The sequence below is a fragment of the Ursus americanus genome, chromosome 12 (genome assembly GCF_024610735.1).
Source record: "Ursus americanus isolate L20-20 chromosome 12, mUrsAme1.1.p, whole genome shotgun sequence".
NCBI lineage: Eukaryota > Metazoa > Chordata > Mammalia > Carnivora > Ursidae > Ursus > Ursus americanus.
In genome coordinates this window covers 12209836-12232146 of record NC_142138.1, presented here as the reverse complement: position 1 = coordinate 12232146, position 22311 = coordinate 12209836, and the positions used below count along the sequence as shown (strand labels likewise).

General features: G+C 46.5%; 1 protein-coding gene across 3 annotated transcripts in view; it reads left to right on the top strand.

The window, feature by feature from the left end:
- Positions 1–22311, top strand: part of USP24 (ubiquitin specific peptidase 24) — a 132991-nt gene that overhangs the window by 106506 nt on the left and 4174 nt on the right. For all 3 annotated transcript variants that reach the window (XM_087865918.1, XM_045802243.2, XM_087865917.1), the window contains 15 exons: positions 371–466; positions 1120–1223; positions 2681–2794; positions 5101–5197; positions 7534–7650; positions 8276–8368; positions 10075–10177; positions 11730–11851; positions 12975–13088; positions 15000–15065; positions 17205–17271; positions 18447–18525; positions 20490–20565; positions 20938–21024; positions 21377–21487. In XM_087865918.1, coding sequence (XP_087722044.1) covers positions 371–466; positions 1120–1223; positions 2681–2794; positions 5101–5197; positions 7534–7650; positions 8276–8368; positions 10075–10177; positions 11730–11851; positions 12975–13088; positions 15000–15065; positions 17205–17271; positions 18447–18525; positions 20490–20565; positions 20938–21024; positions 21377–21487 — 1446 coding nt within the window. The remainder of the gene's footprint in view (positions 1–370; positions 467–1119; positions 1224–2680; positions 2795–5100; positions 5198–7533; positions 7651–8275; positions 8369–10074; positions 10178–11729; positions 11852–12974; positions 13089–14999; positions 15066–17204; positions 17272–18446; positions 18526–20489; positions 20566–20937; positions 21025–21376; positions 21488–22311) is intronic.

The window sequence follows — 22311 nt, the reverse complement described above, 5'->3', positions numbered from 1 at the left end:
TAGGGAGAAAGAATTCAGCTCTCTGATGCAAGGAACGCATCGAGTTAGTTGTACCTGGGAAAGCTCTGTTTGTCCCTCAGCCCAAAAGAGCAGGTTCGAATTCACTTGTCCTTCACAGGGTAGTTTTCCTAAATTGCCCAGGAGAGTTTGGTTTGATGAAGAAAAATTCACCTTCTTTCAGCTTCTTACATTTAAAAGGAAGATTTTCCTCTCTCCTTTTTTAAAATTTCAAAGCTTGAGAGAAGGGTTCTTGTGAACCCTTCTAACCTAATATAAAACCCTTTTTACCTAATGTATCATCAAAAATGTCTTCCACATACTGAATATTTTGCCCTGTTTCTTAAAAATAATTACTAATTTTCTCTTGTAGATGGTGAGAGATGAAAACCTCAAGTTTATGAAGAATAGAGATGTGTACAGTAGTGATTATTTCAGTTTTGTCTTGTCTTTAGCATCATTGAATGCTGTAAGTACTAGTTGGCTTGTTAGTAGAGGACTAAGAAAGGAGCATAGTTAACTGTCTGTCAGCTCAAGCATTTAGTGACTCATCCTCCCCCTCGGCTGTTAGCACTCAGATTAGATGCCTGGCACGTTCGCACCATTGTGTCACTTTCCCGGGTGATACTAAAATATAGGCAGTGCTCAGAACATGTCCTGCAGATTGTGAATGGGCATGGGTTTCCACATACTGGCTTTTTCCAGTGCTCTTCAGTGTTGTAAAGAATCTAAGAATAGCCACAAAGTGAGGTCAATGAATGTTGGGCTTTGGAGATTAATTTGTCCTAATTTGTCATCAGACTTTACCAGACTCAAGATGAACTTCCAAGTGCTTCTGTTTCTTGAGTACTGTGATTATAATTTGCCAGTAAGGGAAAGCCCTTCTTAGTCTATTGACAGGTTACTTACCATCCCGTGGTCTAAAGGCTCTATTTTGAGAGGGCTTCATAAATGAAATGAAGAGGATGTCTTTTCCTAACCATTTTACAGATTTAAATGGAATGCTTTCTATAATAAGCTGGCTAGATTGTTCTTATTAATATTTAACTTATTGTTTATTCATAACATTTAATCTATAAAACCTCAATGAAAAATACCCTCTCTTTTCTCCCTCTCTCTCAGACTAAATTAAAGCATCCATACTATCCTTGCATGGCAAAGGTGAGCTTACAGCTTGCTATTCAGTTCCTTTTTCAAACTTATCTACGGACAAAGAAAAAACTCAGGTGAGAAAAGATATGTTTTGATAGTCTGTTGTGGCAAAAGGCACCAATGAATTCAATTAAAATTGGGTCTATAAATTCAGAGCATTGTGAAGGCACCTACCTAATACATTCAGATGATTAAGACATGGTTCGTATCTTGAAGAAATTTCTAATCTCATAGGAAGGATGGGTAAAGCAGAAAAAGCAAGGCATAAATGCTATACATCTTTGGGAAATGGGCAAAATCATATCCAGATGGATATGGGGATTGGGTAGGTGTCAAAGACATTGATATTCTCAGAGGATTTGAAAGGTGAAAACAGAGAAATGGAGGGAAGAGTCCAGGTGAAAGGGGAAAATCTGAGAAACAGACACGACTTGCCTAAAGAACCATGAATGACTAATGTTTTGCTCACACATGTAAGGAACTCATTGGAAGTGGGGTTTGGATGAACCCATTGAGTGTCCTGAGCACCACAGAGGGGAGTTGGGACTGTGTTCAGTGGGAGATCGTGGAGGGTTTTCGAACAGTTTTTATCTTCAGTACCTGGAAGGTGCCCGACACACTGTAGGTTCCGGGTACAGAGTTGCTGTGTGAATGAATGGGTGAAGGGTGAAGAGTAATTGCACACTGGCTGGAGCAGGTGCCCGCAGCAAGGAGAGACTCAGGGTGAGGAAGGCGGGGACAGTTAGACCAGCGCGGTACGGAGAACTTCTCCAGGTATGGGGAGGTTTGGGGAAAGATTTTGCAGTCAAGAGATACTTGAGAAGAAACAAATAGAATAGCAACTTCGTTTTTATGTGTAATAAAGTTATATTAAATGATATTGATCTTTATTATTTGATTGAAAAAGAAGACATATGTTCCTTTCTTTTAATGTCTGGTGTAGGACTAAGGAAATGTCATTACTTTTATTGTGAAATTTGCTCAAGCTCTCTATGCATTGCAGACGATTTTCATCTTGTTTGTGTTTACCGTTTTGGGGCATGAGAGAATGGAGGGGGTGTTATAGGAGGTCATGGGTAGTGCAGTCATTACGCCTCTTCGTCTGCCCAAATGTTTTTATTCCATAAAGTAGTATATTAATGATTGTAGCAATGAAGTATAAAAATGGTGATGTAGTGACCTATTCTGAAAGTGCGCATTTTACAAATGTAAATTACTTAAGCAACACAAAATGCCAGAGTCAGGCGTTTTTCCTAGTTGAAGTTGTTTGAAGAAGATGGGGAAGATAAAAGTTAAAGTCTAAGAGGTTAGCTTTGTCACACTTTGGGGGGGGGAGGTGGGGCAGGGGAATGGAGAGGATGCAAGTCTTGGCTTCTGGGAAACGTGGAGCCATGTTAGTCAGCAGTCATTGGGTATTGAACTTACCCTCTACCCCATCTCCCCAAAACAGATTAATGAGACAACAGTGACACTCCATGGGGTTATTCACTGAGGCCGTGTTCCTTACATGTCTGTCTCTGCTTTTTTAAAGGGTTGATACTGAAGAATGGATTGCCACTATTGAAGCATTACTTTCCAAAAGTTTTGATGCTTGTCAGTGGCTAGTTGAATATTTTATTAGTTCTGAAGGACGAGAATTAATAAAGTAAGTGACAGGATCTTTTAATTAATTAAAAGAAATTTGTGTCTCTTCCAGTGACACTTAGAGCTGTGATTTCTTGTAACTATTTTTATTTCTACTTGAAATTACTTCTCAGGGTAGTCCTTTTTTTAGGCAATGCTTAAATGTAATTATAATTGTAAAAATTTGAATTAGGATTAAATTTTGCTTGAAAATTGATCTAAAGAAATTAAAACCACTAAAGAATATCTTACATCTTTTAAGAAGTTTTTATTGTGGAAGTGTTTAAACATACAGCCAAGTAGCCAGAATGAGAACCCTGTCCTGTACCACTCCCCGGGTTGGGTTATGGGCACTTTGCCCATCTTGTTGCCCCTCCCAGCACCCACCACTCACTCACAGGCCTGCTTTTTTTTTTTTTCTCTCAAGTACTTTGCTTTTTTTTTTTTGTAAGATGTATTTATTTATTTGAGAGAGAGCGCATGCATGTATGCGAGTTGGAGGGGGTAGGCAGAGGGAGAGGGAGAGGAAGAATCCCAAGCTGACTCCCCGCTGAGCACAGAGCCTGACATGGGGCTCAGTCCCACGACCCTGAGATCATGACCTGAGCTAAAATCAAGAGTTGGGTGCTCAATCAGCTGAGCCACCCAGGCGCCCCTTTTTCTCTCAAATATTTTAAAGTAAGTCTCAGACATCATATAATTTCACTATAAATCTTCTAGCATGTATCTTTGAGGGTAGTTTTTTAAAAACTAAGCGTTTTACTAGATCTCACTAAACAAAAATAGCATTTCTTTCATATCATCCTAAACCCAGTCCATATTCAGATTTCCCCAGATATCTCAAGAAAGTTCATTTTACCACTGCGTACGTACAAATCAGGACCCAAACAAGCTCCGCACATTTATTTAGTCTCTCAAGACTCCTGTAATCCGTAATTGTTCCTTTCCCCCACCACTTCCTTTGTTGTCATGCCATTTTTTTGAGGGGCAGACTGGTTATTGCGCTCTAGAACTCCTCACATTCTGGACTTGTCTGCATTCCCGTAGTGCCTCCGATTGTCTGTGGTAGGAGATGTGGCGCAGCCCCTAGAGATACTCTCCGAAAGAATGCTGCCTGAGTCTGATCAAGCCTCTAGAGCTCAGTGTTACAGGCAGACTTGTTCTCTCTTTGACTTTCTTATAGTTGCCCCTAGAGTCTTAGTGGATTTTGAACACAGTCTTCTCAGTCTGGTGCAAATTAGATAGCTACTCGGTAGCACTAACGGTTACGGGGAAGGAGCAGCAGAGTGACCTCAGAAAGCTCCACTCTCAGCATACTCCTGGGGGGTGGGGGGGGGGAAATGCCAACGCTGCCCTCAAACAGAGACCGGAGCAGCTTGCTGCTGGCACCTGGAGGACATGGTCATCAAAACTCGTCTGTAGTTAAGTCTTTCATGTGGAATAATGAGAACTTTCTGCTAAGAAATATGAGAAAAGACAGGTGGGTTTTCACTTTGCTGGTAACAGTATGGGTTGTCCCATCACAGTGAGCCTCTGAAGCAGAGAACAAAGGCTGACTATGGAGTGGCACGCTCTGGGGGCACTCCCACCCCCCACGCACCCAGAGCAGCGCTTCCGCCTGACCGGGCCCCTCCGCCTCGGAGGCCACCTCCCCCACCGCTCCCCTTGGCGGGTGTGTGAAGGGTTGTGGTAGCTATGCACGTGCGGGGCGTCCCCTAGTGGCTGACTGTAACACTAGCAGTGCCGGCGATTGAGGAAGCGCCTGATCCGTCTTGACTGCTATGGTCGTCACCATCATAGACCAAGAAAGCAGGGAAGCGCGCGTGACCTCTTGGGCCACAAAGGATCGATCATTTAGGGGGTTAGGTAACAAGGCCTGGGGAGGGACAGGAAAGGAGAAGAGTAGAAATACTGGTGCACAGCTGGAGTAGGAGGGGCTGTCTTGACTGCAAACCTTAGTATCTTATTCTGAGAAATTCAAAGGGAAGGGTGCCCCTGGGAGAATTGAGTAAACAGAATTTATAACATTTTAGGTTCTTTGTTTTCGTATCTCTTTACATCCATGTATCTCGTTGCGCTGTTACATTTATACAGATGCTCATATTAGGAGAAGGGAAAATCTGCTTTTCAGCATGCAGGGGTCTGGTTGTCCTGTTTGGCCTTCTTTCTCCATCACAGTAGCCTGTGAGTGTGTCCCAAAGCTCTCAAGAAGCTTGAGCCAACATCTTGGAGGGATTTTGTTTCTTGGATAGTAGGTGGGCCTGAGGTTGGTTTATCGAAATCCATTTTGCTTTCTCAGCATGCGTCTTTTCTCTCTGTGTGTTTTAGGATTTTCTTGCTGGAGTGCAGTGTGAGAGAAGTGCGAGTTGCTGTGGCCACCATTCTGGAGAAAACCCTAGACAGTGCCTTGTTTTATCAGGATAAGGTCGGTGTCATTTCTTAGAATTTATACAATCTATTCCTACCAAGTGTTCTAAATTGCACATAATAAGAAAGAGAGCCTAGGATTGGAGTCTGGTAACTTTGCTGCCTAGAACGCACCTCTCGTGGACTGCCTTTCTGATAAATGCCAGGGTAGAGGGCATGCTGGCCTTGCCTCCTCCTATCCCAGGAGTCAGGGTAGGCTAGGAATTTAGGTCTGCTCTAGTCCGCTTCAGGAATTTCTAGAGCACTGGTTTTTCAGAGTCTCCTCGCAGGAGTCTGTGTTAGATTTCGCTGAATTGAGACTAACATGAGTCTAGAGACTCTAGTCTAGACCAACAGGCATTTGGAGCCCCACTTGGCTTTGTCTCTTTCCTACTATGCGATTTGCATGATACAAATCCTGCAATTGGCAGCCAAACCAAATAGTGCCGTCCATCCAGGAGCAGCCGCCAAGGTAGTGTCTTCATCGGTCTCTGTTACTCCCTACTCTTTGTTCCTGTTCTTCTGGACTTCTTCCTCCTAATTCTATTTTCTGCAACGTATTTTCTGGTTCACAGTTCCACACATGCGAAAACAAACCATGGTATTTATTACTGTCCTCAATCCCCCCAAATTTTAAGTCTTAGGGAAATAAGTGACATATGCTGTAAGTCTGATTATTCAATCTGTTATTAAGTCCTAACAAATATAGTACTTCTTCCCAAGTTTGCTGTTTCAAACAGCTGACACTACATGGAAAACTTTGAAAAATGTTATTTGCAGATACGATTGGCTCCTTGTAGACATTGGCTGGAGGCCGTGTGTCTCAATAAATTAAATGCAAATTCTAGGAATTGCTGCTTCAGATCCAGATGTTACTCTGTTGTTCAACCTTGAGCAAGTCCTTAAAGAAAGATACTAACCCAGTTATAGTACCTGGCACCCTTCAACGTGGCCCAACCCGGAGGTCGCTGTTCGACCTGACAGGCTTAGGAGCTTTGTTCAGCCCAGAGTGAACACGGAGGTCAAATACACCCTTTAGGGAGGACCTAGAAGGAGACTGTGTCTGAATTCCAGGGATCGTAAAGAAGCTGACATTTGCTCTAAGGCACTGGTTTTCAGTCAGCTAAACAGCAGGGCCATTTTTCAAACTTCACCTTACCTGGATGCAGAATATATAAATTCAGTCATTGGGAGCCACTTAGGACAGTTCGGATACCATTGCTCTGAAATATCCCCATGGAGCTTCTCTAAGATATTTAACATAAGGGCCTCTCACTGTCCTCCTTCCTCCCACGTGCCAACCCAAACAGAGGCTAAAAGCAGAATTAGTGCAGTCTCCCTACAGATGGCGTCAGGCTGTGGCGTAGTTGTCCACCAACCTCTGGAGGCAGGAGCACAGGTGGTAGGAAGGAAAGGGAGTGGTGGAGGACAAAAGCATGCGAGCCATTACCTCAGTGAATTCTATCTGCTATCCAGCTGATGTATTTTATGTCTATTTCCACCACCACCCCCATCATGGAAATGGTGCCTCTGGCCACCCACTTTCTATTGTAAAGTACTTTGAAAAGGAGGTGCTATGTAAATGTAGCTTTTACTGTATTTATAATGAGTGTGACAGGACGGATGGGAATATTTCAGAAGCCTGTGAACACCATCGTCAGGGGAGAGGAATTCACAAGAGTAGTAATAAGCTCGTCTTAATTCTCCAAGCACAGATGAATTTCTAGGGACTTGTCCAAAACCAGTTGGGGTGGGAGGGAAAAAAGAAGCAATGTGATAACCAAAATGGTTTCTAAACAAATAAAATGTTTTTCAAAGCTTTCCATGAGGCGTCAGCGGGCTTTCAAGTAAGTTCACGGTTGAGTTGATATTACCGTTGTCATTCTGTCAGGCTGTTGCTCCCCATTTGCTCCATTGGCTTGATTTCTGGCCCCTATGCCTGTGTCTGTGTTTTTTATTCTTTGCATCTGTGATTATGTGAAGAAGTAGCATAGCGGAGGGAGGGATTCAGACATGTTCCCTCTAAACCCCCTGCTTTCTTTTAAGAGACAGAGAGAAATTGGCTCTGCAGAAATGTGACCATTAGCCATAGAGTCCTGCCCTTGAATCTGAAATCTAGAAAACAAGACTAGGCTTTCCTCTTAATTGTTTCTACAGTACCCATCTTTCCCTGGACGATAAAAGTGATGGTTCTGTTTTTGCTCTCCAAAGCACAAATCCATCTGAATCTGAGACTGGATTGTACCGATCAGACTTGACTTTTGTTCTTACGGTGATTTGCTTCAGGTTAAGCCTGTTACAAATGTCTGTCTTACATTCTTTTTCTTTACATGATTTCGTCTTTCTTCTAACCAGTTAAAAAGCCTTCATCAGTTATTGGAGGTACTGCTGGCTCTGTTGGATAAAGATGTCCCAGAAAACTGTAAAAACTGTGCCCAGTACTTTTTCCTATTCAACACTTTTGTACAAAAGGTAAGTGATTTTTTTCTAGTATCTTTTTCTTAATATAGCAGATTTCTAGTCTAAAGGAATTTTTTATACACTGAAAAAATTTGTACTGGTCAATACTAGAGTTAAAGGTACGGTTTTATGAGGGTTTCTTCTTAAAAATCGTAATTTGTGGGGGCTCCTGGGTGGCTCAGTCGTTAAGCATCTGCCTTCGGCTCAGGGCGTGATCCCGGCGTTCTGGGATCGAGCCCCACATCAGGCTCTTCCGCTGGGAGCCTGCTTCTTCCTCTCCCACTCCCCCTGTCTGTGTTCCCTCTTTCGCTGGCTGTCTCTCTGATAAATGAATAAATAAAATCTTTAAAAAAAAAAGTCGTAATTTGTGGGTTCTGCTCCTTGCCGGAATTCTGGTACAGTAGGTAGTCGACGGCAGCGGGAGGCTGCGTTAGAACTAGGGCCTCAGTGCCTGTGTGGCCTCCCCTGGGAAGCAGTGTGAGGTTGGTGAAACTCCAGAGTTTTAACAGGTACTTTCTGTATGTAGATGATAGCGTTTAAAAACTTACCCTTTCAAACTTCTCATTTAACTGTGTTTTTAATACAAATTTTTGTCTGGATAGATCTGTAACTTGTCATTGTCGGTATCTTGTGACAGCAAGGTATCCGGGCTGGGGATCTTCTTCTGAGGCATTCCGCTCTGCGGCACATGACCAGCTTTCTCCTCGGGGCCAGCCGGCAAAACAATCAGGTAACGCCTGCGGCTCTGTGGCCCCTGTGACGGCCATGGTTTCCCTGCCTCATTGTTTCTCTTTGTAGGCGATGAACATATTTCATCCTGTAAGAGTCCAGGTGCTAGTACTACGTAGCCTTTAAAGTTCTTTGAACTTCAATTGTTTTTACAGCCTCCTGGTAGAATTTAGTCTGATGATAACCCTGGGAAATGAGTAACGAGACTATCAGTCAAAAAGTGTCCTAGGAGGAAAGGTGGGCTCCAGCTAGGGGGTTTCAGAAGCCTTCAGGAAATAGTGGCACCGGGGCCTCCACTTGCCCTCGGCGACTGTGGGCAAGGCCGTTCGGGCGGAGGTTGCTGGCGTGGGGGAGCTGGTCACGGGCCAGGACGTGACCCCCCTGCAGAGTAGTGTGGCCTCATGATGCCTGTTCCCGTACAGCGCTCACGGCCAGAGAGCGAAAGGGAAGTCGTCTGTGACAGTGGCGCTAGCTGGATCCGAGGATGGCTCTCCTGCTTGGAGTTTGTGCTGGCGTGTTTCTCCCATCATCGTATGTCTTCTGTTTGACAGATTTAAATGTGAAAATTGTGACTTTGCACCAATGATAAATGCCGCTTACAGAGCGCCTCTTAGGTGCCAGGCATGCTGGTTACTTCACACGCTGTACCTGCCATAGTTCAGTAAGAGAAGCATTTTCCTCCCCATTCTCAAGCAGGCATCAGAGCTCAGAGAAGTTAAGTGACTTCGTGTAAGGTCACAGAGCCAAAGCGTCATGGAGCAGGGGCTCAGACCCAGCTCCGCTTTCGCCTCTCCCTAACACATCACATAAGCACGTGTTCCTTTCTCAATGAGGGGACACTGACTTGCTGCCCAGGGCTCCCCTCAGCCTCCTGTCGTGCCGCCTGTTGCTCTCTCTAGCATTACCAAGTACTGCCACCATGGTATGCTCTGTGTGTTCTCTGTACGTTGACATTCACCATGTCTTTGTTCACTGTATGCTCCTTCCCTTCTGGGACTCCAGGGACACTGGCAGTTGATTGACATTGACCGTAATATAAATAAGATTTAATGTAAGTAATAGTGTCATATAATCCATATGGTTTTACCTTTATGGAGTACACATAATGTGGAAAACATTGTCACTTTTCATGTTTCACTGGATCCTCACAGCCATGAAGTGAGCAGGTAGGTCATCTCTGCTGTTACACAGAGAGGTCAGGTGCCGCGACGGGAAAGAACTTGCCCACACGCACCTCGCACGGTGACTAGCACAGGGGGGCCTGGCCACCAGCTCCCCAGCCTCCCAGGTTTTCCCCATCGTACTGGGGTACAGCAGAGTTACCCAGCACATTAGGAGCAGTCAGTACCTAAATTGAATATAGAAATGGAACTATTTTAGAAAGCAAGTTAAGAGTGTTTCTTCGGGGAAAAAACACTCTTCAGCCAGCTTAAAACCCATGACTTTTTTCTTTGCTCTCTTCTGCTATCAGACATTGAGAAAGAATCATGGCTCAAAGTAACATGAGCCAGCACATCCTTTCCCTTCCTTTTCATATTATGTCTAACCAGAACACTAACATCAGTCTGTCTTTTTGGGTTTTGTTTTTTAGTAGGGTGTACTCCCAACATGGGGTTCAAGTCACAACCCCTAGATGAAGAGGCGCGTGCTCTACCGACCGAGCCAGCCAGGCGCCCCTAACATCCAGTCTGTCTTCTCTGTCGACAGATACGTCGGTGGAGTTCAGCACAAGCACGAGAATTTGGGAATCTTCATAATACAGTGGCATTACTGGTTTTGCATTCAGATGTCTCTTCCCAAAGGAACGTTGGTGAGCTTTCACATATCTTTAATCCAGCAAAAAAATGAGGACAGAGTGATTTGCCAATAATGCATGGAGACTAATAATGTTAGCGATTAAATGAATATTACTTCCCATTTGGCTATTTGATATTTGAGGAACACTTAAAATTTTTTGTTTTAATATATGTTAAATTTCACTCTATTTTATTAGTTGGTCACAAGAGAAAGTCAAATCATTTATTTGGTGGGGTGGGGTATACAAGTATTAAAAAAACACTCTGGGATGAGAGGCTAATTCAGGGTTCATTCATCACCATAATTGGCACGGCTGATCTAGTGGGGAAAATAGCCAAGTGTGGGTTGGAGTCTCCTAGCGATGTGAACTTCACCAAGCCACCTGACCTTTCTGATCCTCAGTACAAAATGGAAATACTAAAAACATAATTCCCCAGGGGAAATGAGGAGTAATCAGATAAAATGTTAAAATACTTTGTAAAGCTAAAGAGGATTCAGATGTAACTTATATCACTGAAATATGTTTAAATGCAAGATGTAGTTGGTACCTTTCCTGTTTTGTCCCCCAGAACCACTAGCTCAGTCCTCATTTCGTGCAGCTGAGACGCATGTTGCCTCTGTGCCTATCCAGTGTTCTAATCTATGTGCCTAGCACATTTTTATACTGTTCCTAGGCCTCGTCAGGACAGCACCAACGGCAATAACAATAATAGTACAACAAAGCAGCTGAAAAGTCTCCAGGGTGTTCTGTGTGCTGTGTGGAGCTCAGGGCTATGTGTTTAATCCCCTCCGCAAGTCTGTGAGGGATGGTGCCCTTCCACAGGCGGGGAGGCCGGAGCACGGCCAGGCTCGTAGCCCGCACAGGCCTCAGCCGGGAAGCGGCCTAGGGAGAGGTATGTGAGGCATGCCTCGACCACCAGCAGCTGTGGCAGGCGTTCCTGTGGTGTGACAGGAAGACCTGCTGGAAATCACAGAGCATCGCTCTGCTCTAGAAATGCATCCTGGCTCTCTAAAGCCCCACTGGGGGGCGCTCAGTGGCTGTGAGGCAGTATGATTCCTTCACTCTGACTCATACACCTGAAAAGACAAGGCTGCCTGCCTGCCTAATTCATGGGTGCAGACAGGTTTGTGAAAGAAAGTCAGAGTGTGAGTTCTTGTTTTCTAGCACATGGGGTGACTCACCCCCGCCCTGTGGGTCAGTTCTCCTTAGCATAGGTCGTGGTGGCCAGTACTTGCGGGCAGTTGTTGGAGAACAGCTGTCTTGTCCGGCATCTCCTCAGAGGCATTTGGGCATTTTCTGTCATATTCGATATATATTTTTACTTCTTTGAAAGATTGTCTTGGGAGATCTAAATTGTCACCCGGCAACTTAGGCACACACTGCAAGTAGGTACGCGCTTTCTCCTGTGTGCGTGCCTGGCTTCCCCACTAGGCCGTGAGGGAATGGGCTGTAAGTACCGAGCCGTCACGTGTGTCAATCTCTGGAGAACCGCTTCACCTTGTAGGCGTCTCTCTCATGAAATAACATCAACTGAGACAGCCTTGGTTTCTTTGGTCTCCTCAAGCTCCTGGTATGTTTAAACAACGGCCACCCATTAGCGTCGCCCCCTCCAGCCCTCTGCTGCCCCTCCATGAGGAAGTGGAGGCCTTGTTGTTCCTGTCTGAAGGGAAGCCTTACCTGTTAGAGGTATGTACTCGGTCTTCTGGAGCCTTTTTCTTCTTGTTATTGTCTACTTGAAGAATTTCTCTTAAAATATATCACCTGGGGCGCCTGGGTAGCGCAGTCGTTAAAGCGTCTGCCTTCGGCTCAGGGCGTGATCCTGGCGTACCGGGATCAAGTCCCACATCAGGCTCCTCTGCTATGAGCCTGCTTCTTCCTCTCCCACTCCCCCTGCTGTGTTCCCTCTCTCGCTGGCTGTCTCTCTCTGTCAAATAAATAAATAAAATCTTTAAAAAAAAATAAATAAATAAATAAATAAAATATATCACCTGTAACTCTGATGTTAAGAGAAGAAACGATTCTTTCAAATAAATTTTTCTTCCTGGCTATATGTCAGAAAGAAATGAGCAGCTGAAGAGAATTTGTATTAGTCCTGTCTGCAGCAGGGATCAGACCTCTGGGCCCAGCCCGGCTAATTTCCCCTCCAGGTCTCAGGAGGTGAACGACACTTTAGCAATCACGGATACTCCGTTTATCATCAGAGGATTTCGTTCCCCATCTTTTGTGTGTGTCTCTGGTGCTGCAGTACCACAGCCCTGGGGCACACGTGTTCTGTAAACCGCAGGAGTGTGGGAGTGGGCTGCTCACGGCCCTCCTCTGCCCCCCACGCTGTGCGGCCCGTCTGCAGCCTGAGTCCCTTCCCCTTCTGCCCAGAGCTACCGACTCTTGAGATCATAATCCTCCAGTTCCGCTTCCAAAACTTGATTTGCATGTATAAACCCATGAGCCTTGTGGCACACTGGTTTATTAATCATGTCAGTAGTGCTGTGCTGTGTATCTCCCTTTTCAAGTTTTTTTAGCTTAACATTGTTTATTTTGGGGATCCATCCGAGATTCTTTTAATTTAGTGCCGGGGCCGTACATTTGGGGCATTTACCTTTGAAAATCTGATGAAAGTGACTCCCGGGAAAAGTGCACATTTGCAGATTTCGTTGAGACAGACTTTGTCCCGTAGCAGTTAAAGAAAGCCTGTTTTGAGGCAGTGTTGAAGATCCTAAGTCTGAGTACATTTTCGTTAAAATCAGAAACAACGTATCGACAGTTAACTGTGACCTAAGAAAATCCGCCTCGTTTCACGCTCTCTCACTAGGTAATGTTTGCCTTGCGAGAGCTGACCGGCTCGCTCCTGGCGCTCATCGAGATGGTGGTGTACTGCTGTTTCTGTAACGAGCATTTCTCCTTCACCATGCTGCATTTCATTAAGGTACGACCTCTGTGAGGCCTGGCGAGAGCTGAGAGCCTGCCACTGAGACCCCAAGGAAGTATTCCTTTGCCCCCAGGCAGTAGGTTTCTTTAAATAACCTCAGTTGCTTTTCCTAATCATAAAAATAGTATAGGCTCATTTTTTTTAAAAATACAGAGTAAAAAGAACTCAGAGTCTCACCACTCATTGATTATCACCATGAACATTCTCCTAGGTCTCCCTTTATTTTCTCTGCATGTATTTTGACATGATTAGAATTTTACTGTCTTTGTGATTCTGTATCTTTTTGTCACTTAACATTATAAGTATTTTCCCGTATCATTAAGTTACCTCTGAGAAAATGTCATCTTCTTGTGTGCCATAATTTACCTAGCCTTCCCTTCCTAATGAGGCACGTTTGCACTCGGCTCAATTTTTAACTATTTAGAATATATTTTCTAGTTAATGATACACCGTGGTGACCATTATTATGTGAAATGATTTTCCGATTTCAGGTCCTTTTCCTAGGCAGCGTTTTAAAGATCAAAAGTAGGTTCTTCTTACCATCTGAAATAGCGACGTAGTCCCTCCTGAAGCTCTGACAGCGTTACGGTTACTTTTACATGTTTTACACCGAGCACCGTTCCAGGCATAGCACATGTTTACCTCACTCAGTTCTCGGGTAGTACGGTGATGTGAATACTGTTACTGTCACTATTTTACAGTTGAGGAAACTGAGGCACAGAGTAAGTGACTGTCTCCCTGTGTCACACAGCTAGTAAGTGGCAGAGTGGGAATTTGAATGTCGGCGGTCTGGCTCCAGGGCTGTGCTCTGAACCATGTTGTTCACTACCTTTCTAGGGATTACCAGAAAAACCTTTAAGCCTGCACACATTTTTATTAGGTATTTGTTTTTGTTTTAAGTTTTCATCTTTAACTTTGAATTACATGGATGATACCTGTCTGCATTTTCTTTGTGAAAAATTAAAACCTACAAATAAGGCCAAAGTCCACTTGGACCACCACCAACCAACTTTGTCCCCTGTCCGCCCTTCTCCAGACCCCAGGGATCGGGACTGTCACCTGGATATGTGTCCTTCCAGGCCTCTCTCTGAACGTACACCGTTTATAGTAATCCCTGCCCACAGGGGCTCTGCCACGCCTTCGGGCCTGCGTCAGGGTTTGTAATAGTAACACATGTAGTGTGAACAGGCAGCAGGTGATCGGGGGACCGTGCGTTCAGGCTCTTAGTAAAATGTGTTTGCCTTCAGCTCTTTCTGTGCAGCCCCGTATCAGAGGTGATTGTGTGTGTCCTCTTACCCTGTACTAGTTCTATGACCTCAGGCGATTTCCTCGTCTGTAAAGTGGGGGAAGTATGACTTGACCTCACAGAGGGTGAAGATTCGGGATGCCTCCTTAGTGGCGGCCCTGGCACCTCAGAAGGGCGGTGTCGTAACGCCGTGTCCTGTCCCGCAGTACACATGCACGAGGCTGCTAAGTGCACAGCAGTGTGGTTCTTACAAACCTTCATACCTTCTTCAGGGTGTCCTGGCAGAGTTTTCTATTTCATAAGCTGACTTTTCTTACGTACGTCCTTCATAGCCCACTTACCCCAGAGCACATAACCTAGGAAACAGAATAGGATATGTATGAACGAAACAGAAACTCTGTTGCTGTAAAATTCTCTCCTTTCCTTTCTGCCTTTCTTCCTCTCTCCTTCCTCGTGTCGTAGTCCAGTGTGACAGTGTTGTGGTGCGCCAGTCCGTGGAGACTGCGTTAGCCCCAGGTTGAGCCTTCGGGCAGACTGAGGCCCAGCCAGGGCAAGTGAGAGCAGTAGGAGTAGAGCTTGAGGCCAGCCATGTTGCTGGCCACTCTGACGTGCTTTCCACTGAAGACTCACTGGAATCTTTATGCTTCTAAAAAATATTTCAGAACCAACTAGAAACAGCTCCACCCCATGAGTTAAAGAATACGTTCCAACTACTTCATGAGATACTGGTAAGTGAAAGATGTTCTGAGCCTCTTGTGTTAATTAGGTTTACTAGTCAGCACGTGTTTGCAAACAGAAAAGTGTGTGTCCTTGTATCATTTTGCACTCACTTGGCCTGCACTTGGTGAGTCCTCTGTAAGTCAGGCAAGTTTTTGTCATTACTGCTGAGGGGCGAGTGGTAGGAGACGACCTCGCGGGGACCCCCCAGGAGGGAGCTGGACAAGTACAGGAGGGATAGTGCAGAGGGCCAGGGCGTGTGGATGGCCTTGCTGTGCATGGGGGACCGTGCTGCGCCCAGAAATTTTCTCTTTTAAACCTTGTGATCACTGTCAGAGGTAAATTGCTGGCTCTACAGTTCATTCGAATCTAAGACACCATTGACTCTATGTGCTGCTAAAAATACTGTTTACAAGCCACGAAACTGGAATGTGATTGACAGTAGGGTGCGTCCCAGTTTCAGAAGTATGAAAAGCAGGGGAGAATTCCGTTGTAAGCAGTGAAATGTTTAGCAAAGTGGAGGGATTTGCCCAAGGCCACCCTCGAATTAAAGTGACAGAGCCAGGATTTGAGCCAAGCAGCTGGCCACCAGAGCTGGGTGCAGGGATTGTAAGTAAGTAAGTGGCATGACGAGTAAGTGGTTGCTCATCAGGAGAAGGGGGAACTGATGCGATCTGGGGGGAGAAAAGCCCAGACCAGATCATGAGAGGCTGCTAGTACGCAGAGTATGTGGGCTTTTTCCCGTAGGCCCATGGTTGCACACAGGTGGCCAGGTTCTGCCTCTGTGCCTGTTTTATTTGACCCAAAGTTGTTGTGTTTTGTAATCTCTGGCTTTTGACCTATCTTGAGAAAAACCAGGTACTGTGGTGAATTGGCCCCATTTCACGCCTGCCCCAGTTAGCTTGCCCCCCTCTGATGAGGCACGTGCTGCCCAGTCCCCCTCTGTCCTCGCTGCTCCGTGTCATCATACCTAGCCCACTTGTCGTTTCTTGTCCTCCTGGCCTCTGTAGACATTGCAGTTGGCAACCTCTGCCGTCCCTGATGGGCGCTATGGGCAGGCCTTAACAGGAGAGTGACGTGACTTGATTTAGGTGAGAAAGGTTCCACTGGTACTTGTTTTGAAGGACTGACTGAAGAAGGAAGCCAGGTTGGAATTAGAAGACCACGTAGGTGTGTGTGGCAGTAAACTGGGAAATAACAAGGCCCATACGAGGAGAGACAGGGCAGAGGCGGCAAGGGACGGGTCTCCATGTGTTTGGGAAAGAGAAACAGTAGACTTCGGTGACTGGGTGAGAGCCGATGAGCGCCTGGCCCAGGGCTCTCTAAACAGAGGGAGAGACCGGGTTCCCTGTAGGTCCCTGAGACCTAACATAGACCTGGGCACAGGATGGGCATTTAATAAACATTTCTGAGCAAGGACAGACATCCTGGATGGCATTTATAAAAAGCCTGTCTCTCTGGTCCTTTTACAAAATATGGAAGATTGTTGCTCATCAGGAATAGGACCGTGTATTGTTCGTCTGCTCAGCAGCAAAACACTGAGCTTACTGCCCTGTGCACGGGTCATTGCCAGGCACTAGGAGTCCAGCCATGAGCAGGACACAGTTCCAGCCCCACGTGGCGTGGCGTAAACCTCCTGGCAGCGTGTAGAGCCTGTGTCATAGCAAAACTCCAGCATGGTTTTGGTAAACAGTTTAGACCCTAAACCTCTTATCCTTGGGACCATGAAATACACATCCTTGTAGCCCAATGTAGCTTCCTATGGAGAACTATAGAGGTAGTAGGGAAGAACACAGAGATAGGAAATGAATGGATCGTCAACTATTACTTAATAATTTTTCATCTTTAGTTTAAAATTTAAGGAGCACCTGGCTGGTTTAGTCAGTAGAGCACGTGACTCTTGACCTTGGGATCGTGAGTTTGAGTCCCATGTTGGGGAGTAGATTGTACTTAAAATAAACAAAATAAAATAATAAAATTTAAGATACTGTTGAGATATCTGCCAGTGACAGGTTGTTCATTGGTATTGGGTTTTGTTAAGTTAGAGCTAAATTAATCTCTCGAACAGAATCGTTTTTAGAAGACACCACTGAGTAGCCTCATACAAGTTCCTTCTTTCATTTATCAGCCCTTGTGTCCTTCCATCACAGGTCATTGAAGATCCCATACAAGTGGAGCGAGTCAAGTTTGTATTTGAGACAGAAAATGGATTATTAGGCAAGTAGCCTGGCCTTCCCGAGAAATGTCTGTAGCCAACACACAGCCAGCCTGGTTGCCCTGGCCGGCCTCCTCCCCGACCGCCCTGCCCCGGCGCTCTGCCCCAGTGCCGGTCAGCGAGGGCCCTGGGAGAGGCCTGCTGGGGCCATGGGCTCCCGCATTCTGGTCAGCAGACGTGAAACCAGAGGGTCTTACCAGCTGGACACTCTCCCACTTGAGTCAGCAAGGTGCAGCTCGGGGTCCTGTTCCAGGGCCGGCTAAGAGTCAGGGGTGCTGTGACTTTTCTCAGCAAGCTAATGGCTCCTTTCTGGTGCCAGAAATCTTTCAGTCCACTCTGCGGCCATTGGGGAGGGGAGAACTAAAACCTCAGGTCAGGATGTTGTCAAGCTCATGAAATAGGATTGTTTTTATTTTTTTACCTGTGGTATGAATGTATCCAAATTTCTCTACTCACAAAAGCTTTTTGCAGCTTTTTTTTTTCAGAAGGCTAAAGTGGCTTTAATGAGCTGTTTCTTAGAAAAAGTGAAAGGTGCGATTAGAAATCGTCCTCTCCCAACACCCACCACCCCACCAGTATTCCCAGTTAATCTGAGTCACTTTAGATGTTGCTCTGTGGCAAGAGATTGGAGACCTCCTCTTATTGCAGCAAAGAAACGTGAGCTAAAAAGTTGTGTAGTCGCAACATTGCAGGCCTCCAAGCGGCACCCGGCTTCTCCAGAACTTCCAGACCACACACTCCTCAAGAGCCCACACCAAGGATTGTTTGTTTTTTATGTCCACAAAGCACAGAGCAGGAAGCATTTATTGAACTGAACTAATATCATAAATTTCCATTTATCAGACTTCAAGTGTTGTAACCGCTCTTCTGTCGGGAGCAGGGAAGAGTTTGGAGGTTTCTGAGTGAATAATAGCTGTGGAGGTTGGAGTTCCTTTCGGTTCTTCTGAAAGCCAAACTCCCACGCCACACGTGTTTCTGGAATACCACTGAAAGCAGTGTCCCTGCCCATTGGAACTGGGGGGATCCTACTGAGCCCGCACTGCCACGCTTTTAGCTAAGCGCCCTCTCTGCTACTCCAACCAGGTGGTTGTGAACATTCAGGAGAAGAGAGTGGCGTTAGTGGGACCCACTTTCCGTGTCGTGCTTTCTTGTCACATTCCCTCTTCTCTTCACCCAGCGCTGATGCATCACAGCAACCATGTGGACAGCAGCCGCTGCTACCAGTGTGTCAAATTTCTCGTCACGCTTGCTCAGAAGTAAGTACTGACTCCAAATGCAGGCGGGACATGGTGTCTTTAGTTACAAGTCAGATCTGACCGAGAAAAAACATCTCCTTGGCTTAGTTCCTAGAGAGCCCGACTCAGTGCTTACTTGGGTGGTTCAGGACCTAGTCACGTGATCTCGAAGAGCGGTGAAGGGGGCGTCAGAAGAGCAGCAAGTCTTACGGAATCCAAGAAAAAGGCTAAACCAGCAGGCTTTGTGCAGGAAAGGCAGGAATCGGCAGATTCGGGGACCTTCAAAGCAAGAAGCGTTCATGAACTTTCACTTGAGATAGCTTTCAGTACTGTCACTTCACTACCAACTCTGTCATGTTCTAGGTCCCCACTTTCGAAACAGTCTCTCAAGAGACGGACTCGCGTTACAGCTGCTTAGACTCATGAGCTCAGGCTTGTGCTGAATACGTTGCCTTCCTCTCATTTAGTCTGTGAGGTCAGACTCGGTCAGTCCGACAGCACGGGTGGCGCGAGTGCCATGCCTGCAGCCCGAGCTCGGACCGGAGCACAGGCTGATGGCCTTCAGGGCAGGGGTTCTTTCTTTATTTAATTGTGGCAGAATCTACACAACATCGGATTTGTCGTTTTAACCATCTTTAGGCGTCCGGATCAGTGGCATTAAGTACCTTCCCATTATTGTGCGGTCATCATATCTTCCCATCTCCAGAACTTCATCTTCCCAGACCGAAACTCTGTCCCCACTCAGCACTAACCCTGCACTCCCGTCCCCTCTCCCCCCAGCAGCCACCCTTTTACTGTCTATGAATTTGACGACTCCAGGTGCCTCCTGTAAGTGGAATCGTGCAGGATGGGTCCTTCTGTACCTGGCTGATTGCACTTAGCCTGACGCACTCCGGGTTCATCCGTGTTCTAGCCTGTGCCGGAACCTCCTTCCTTAAGGCTGAATACCGTCCCCCTGTGCGGCTCTACCACGTTTCGTTAGTCTGTTTAGTAGTCGACAGCCACTTGGAAAGCAGAGGTTCTCGGTGTGAGAAGGAGCCTTAGTGGCTTGCTGCCTCAAGCCCCCGGTGTAGTACGCGGGCCGGGAGCGGCCGCACGGCGCCCGAGTCCCCACCCAGCCTTCTAGCTTAACTGATGTTGCCCCATATTTTACTCATTCTTAAGCGTGGGGATTGCCCTCCTTGGGTTTGTGCCAAAATAAGAAATCTGATGAGCCTAAGCTGCTGCACATGAGTGTCCTCAACAGATGAATTGAGAGCCTCGTCCAAGTAGCGCGTGCACGTGCATTTTCCAGGACGTAGCGTTGTGGACACGGATGGAGACCATCCTGCCACAGTGGTGGGTGTGTTAACTACTAGGCTTGGTATTGGCAGCGTGACAGCAGAAGTACTTGCCTAAGTGGCATTTCCAAATCGTGATGGGGCCGCACGGTATGTCTGATCCCAGCAGACATCCGTGTCTTTAGAGCCATTTCCGTGTCCTCCGTCCCTCCATTCTGTGCACACAGTGTCGCCGTCAGTACTGTCTCTGAATATGAAGGACGGCTATCTAAGCGGGCAAGTACGTGCACAGAGAGAGGGCTCCAGGACCACACTTTAAAATTGTTTTTCCCCTAATATTCTTATTCCAATTACAAAAATGTAGAGGTCAGTTTGGTTCTGTCAGGAATCATTTATTAAATGGACGATGTGTTGTGGGGGGTTTTGGTTTTATTTTTTAGTTTCCATTTTTGAATTGTGATAGACCTGAGTGGATGAGGTCATCCTAGATAAGAGACTTTTCACTACGTATTTATCTTTTTCTGCCTTTCAAAATTTACACGTGGGAATGTATCCAAACCAAAACAAGTAAAAACTTAATATAAGGACAACTGAACTTCAGTGAAAGTCGCATTTGTGTAGCAAAATCAAAAGGCAGTAGAGATGAAACAAGTCTGTGTGCAAGGAAAGCATTTGGCTGATATGCCTCCCGCCCCCCCCCGCCAGGTGTCCGGCTGCTAAGGACTACTTCAAGGAGAATTCCCACCACTGGAGCTGGGCCGTGCAGTGGCTGCAGAAGAAGGTAACTGCAGTTTGAGCTTTGCTGGAATCCGTAACAGCACATCCTGTCAGGGACAAGCTCTTCCCTTGGAGACTGGCCTCAGAGTTATTTTCAGACTTCACGTTTTTTTCGGTACAGTTGATACCTATCTCTGCGCATGAAGTTCGTGTCTTAATACTGTATCTCAGCTTTACAGGTGAGAGAGCAGGGGTGATTATATGAGACACAGTGGTTCACTGAACTCTCGAGAGTGGACATAAAACCTCCCGGTGTGATAGGAGATCTGTGTGCCGTGTTCGGTGCTTTTGCTATTCACATATCTAATGGCAGTAATTGTGGACTCACGTGGGCTTGTTTGTCGTCTCTGATGGTGTTTTTGACCTTCCATCTCAGATGTCAGAACATTATTGGACACCACAGAGTAATGTCTCTAACGAAACATCAACTGGAAAAACCTTTCAGCGAACAATTTCAGCTCAGGTGAGGCTTCTCTTTTGGTTCTCCGTGGCCTGAAATCCCACAGGTAGGATTTTCCATGCGTTTCTCAGAAGCCATGGCCTCAGAGACGAGAGGTGTACGTTAAAAATGAGGAGGGGCAGAAGAGGCGGGTTTCTGTGAAGAGAGAGCCTGTTGTTGGGCAGTTGGCAGATTATGTGCCAGAAGAAAAGCAGTGTGGGTCACAGAGGTTGAGGAGTGTGCGGGTGGCTGCCGGGAGGCACCACGAGGAGGCTCCCGCCGCCTCCAGAGATCAAGTGAAGGGGTGTCTCCTTTGGTGGCACTGCTGCCACCGCACACCCCCTGACTTTTCCTCTTGGGTTTCAATCTCTCACAGGACACATTAGCCTATGCCACAGCTTTGCTGAATGAGAAAGAGCAATCCGGAAGCAGTAACGGGTCGGAGAGCAGTCCCGCCAACGAGAACGGAGAGAGGCATTTACAACAGGTACGGCTGTGGCCCACGTCCTCGTGGGAAAGGGCACCGCCTGCTCTGAAATTTTCCAAAAAGAGTTTCCGTAATCAAAGAAGAAAGGAGCCACTGGCTCCGCGCCTTAGTGATCGCTGTCCGGGGCTCACCAGCACTGCGCTTCCAAAGTGGAACAGTGCTGCCGAGTAAAGTCACTACGAGGCTCTGACCTCAGTCTCTGGCCGGCAGCACCATCCCCTCGGAGGTCGGCCTGGTAAAGCCAGGCCATGGAGGCCTTCCTCCCAGCAGGCTCTCTTCATTCTGCCGGGTTGCCACAAATCACCCCCTCCACCTTTGGCTTTCGCTAGCCTTGCTGGAAACACAGACCCCTGAAGGGCTGTTGAAATACCCACTTGTCGGGGGAGTCAAAGAATACCTTTAAGCTTATTTAAAAAAAAAAAAAAGAACTATTTTGGTCCTGCTCAGGCTGGTAGACGAAGGAATGAAGTCTGTGTGCAGCACTCACTGATGCGGCCGGCGCACCCGGAGTGGGGGTGCCGTTAGGGCGGTCTCCTCTCGAGTCCTACCGCAGTGCTGGGCACAGGGGCTTCGTTAAGTGAGTCTTGTTGATGTCATCTGTGCCATTTTTTTTAACCTTTGAGATCCTCACAACCACCCTGTGAGGTCCCTGTTACCCTGACTTTCCAGAAGGGACGCGGAGGCTCAGCACCGTGATGCGGTTTCCCCCGGGGTGGAGCTCAGCAGCTCAGCTCCTCACCTACTTTATGTGCAGAGAACGCAATGGCTGCAGGACTGGCTGCCAGACTCTCAGTCCGTGCGAGTGTGCGCGCACACGCGTGTGT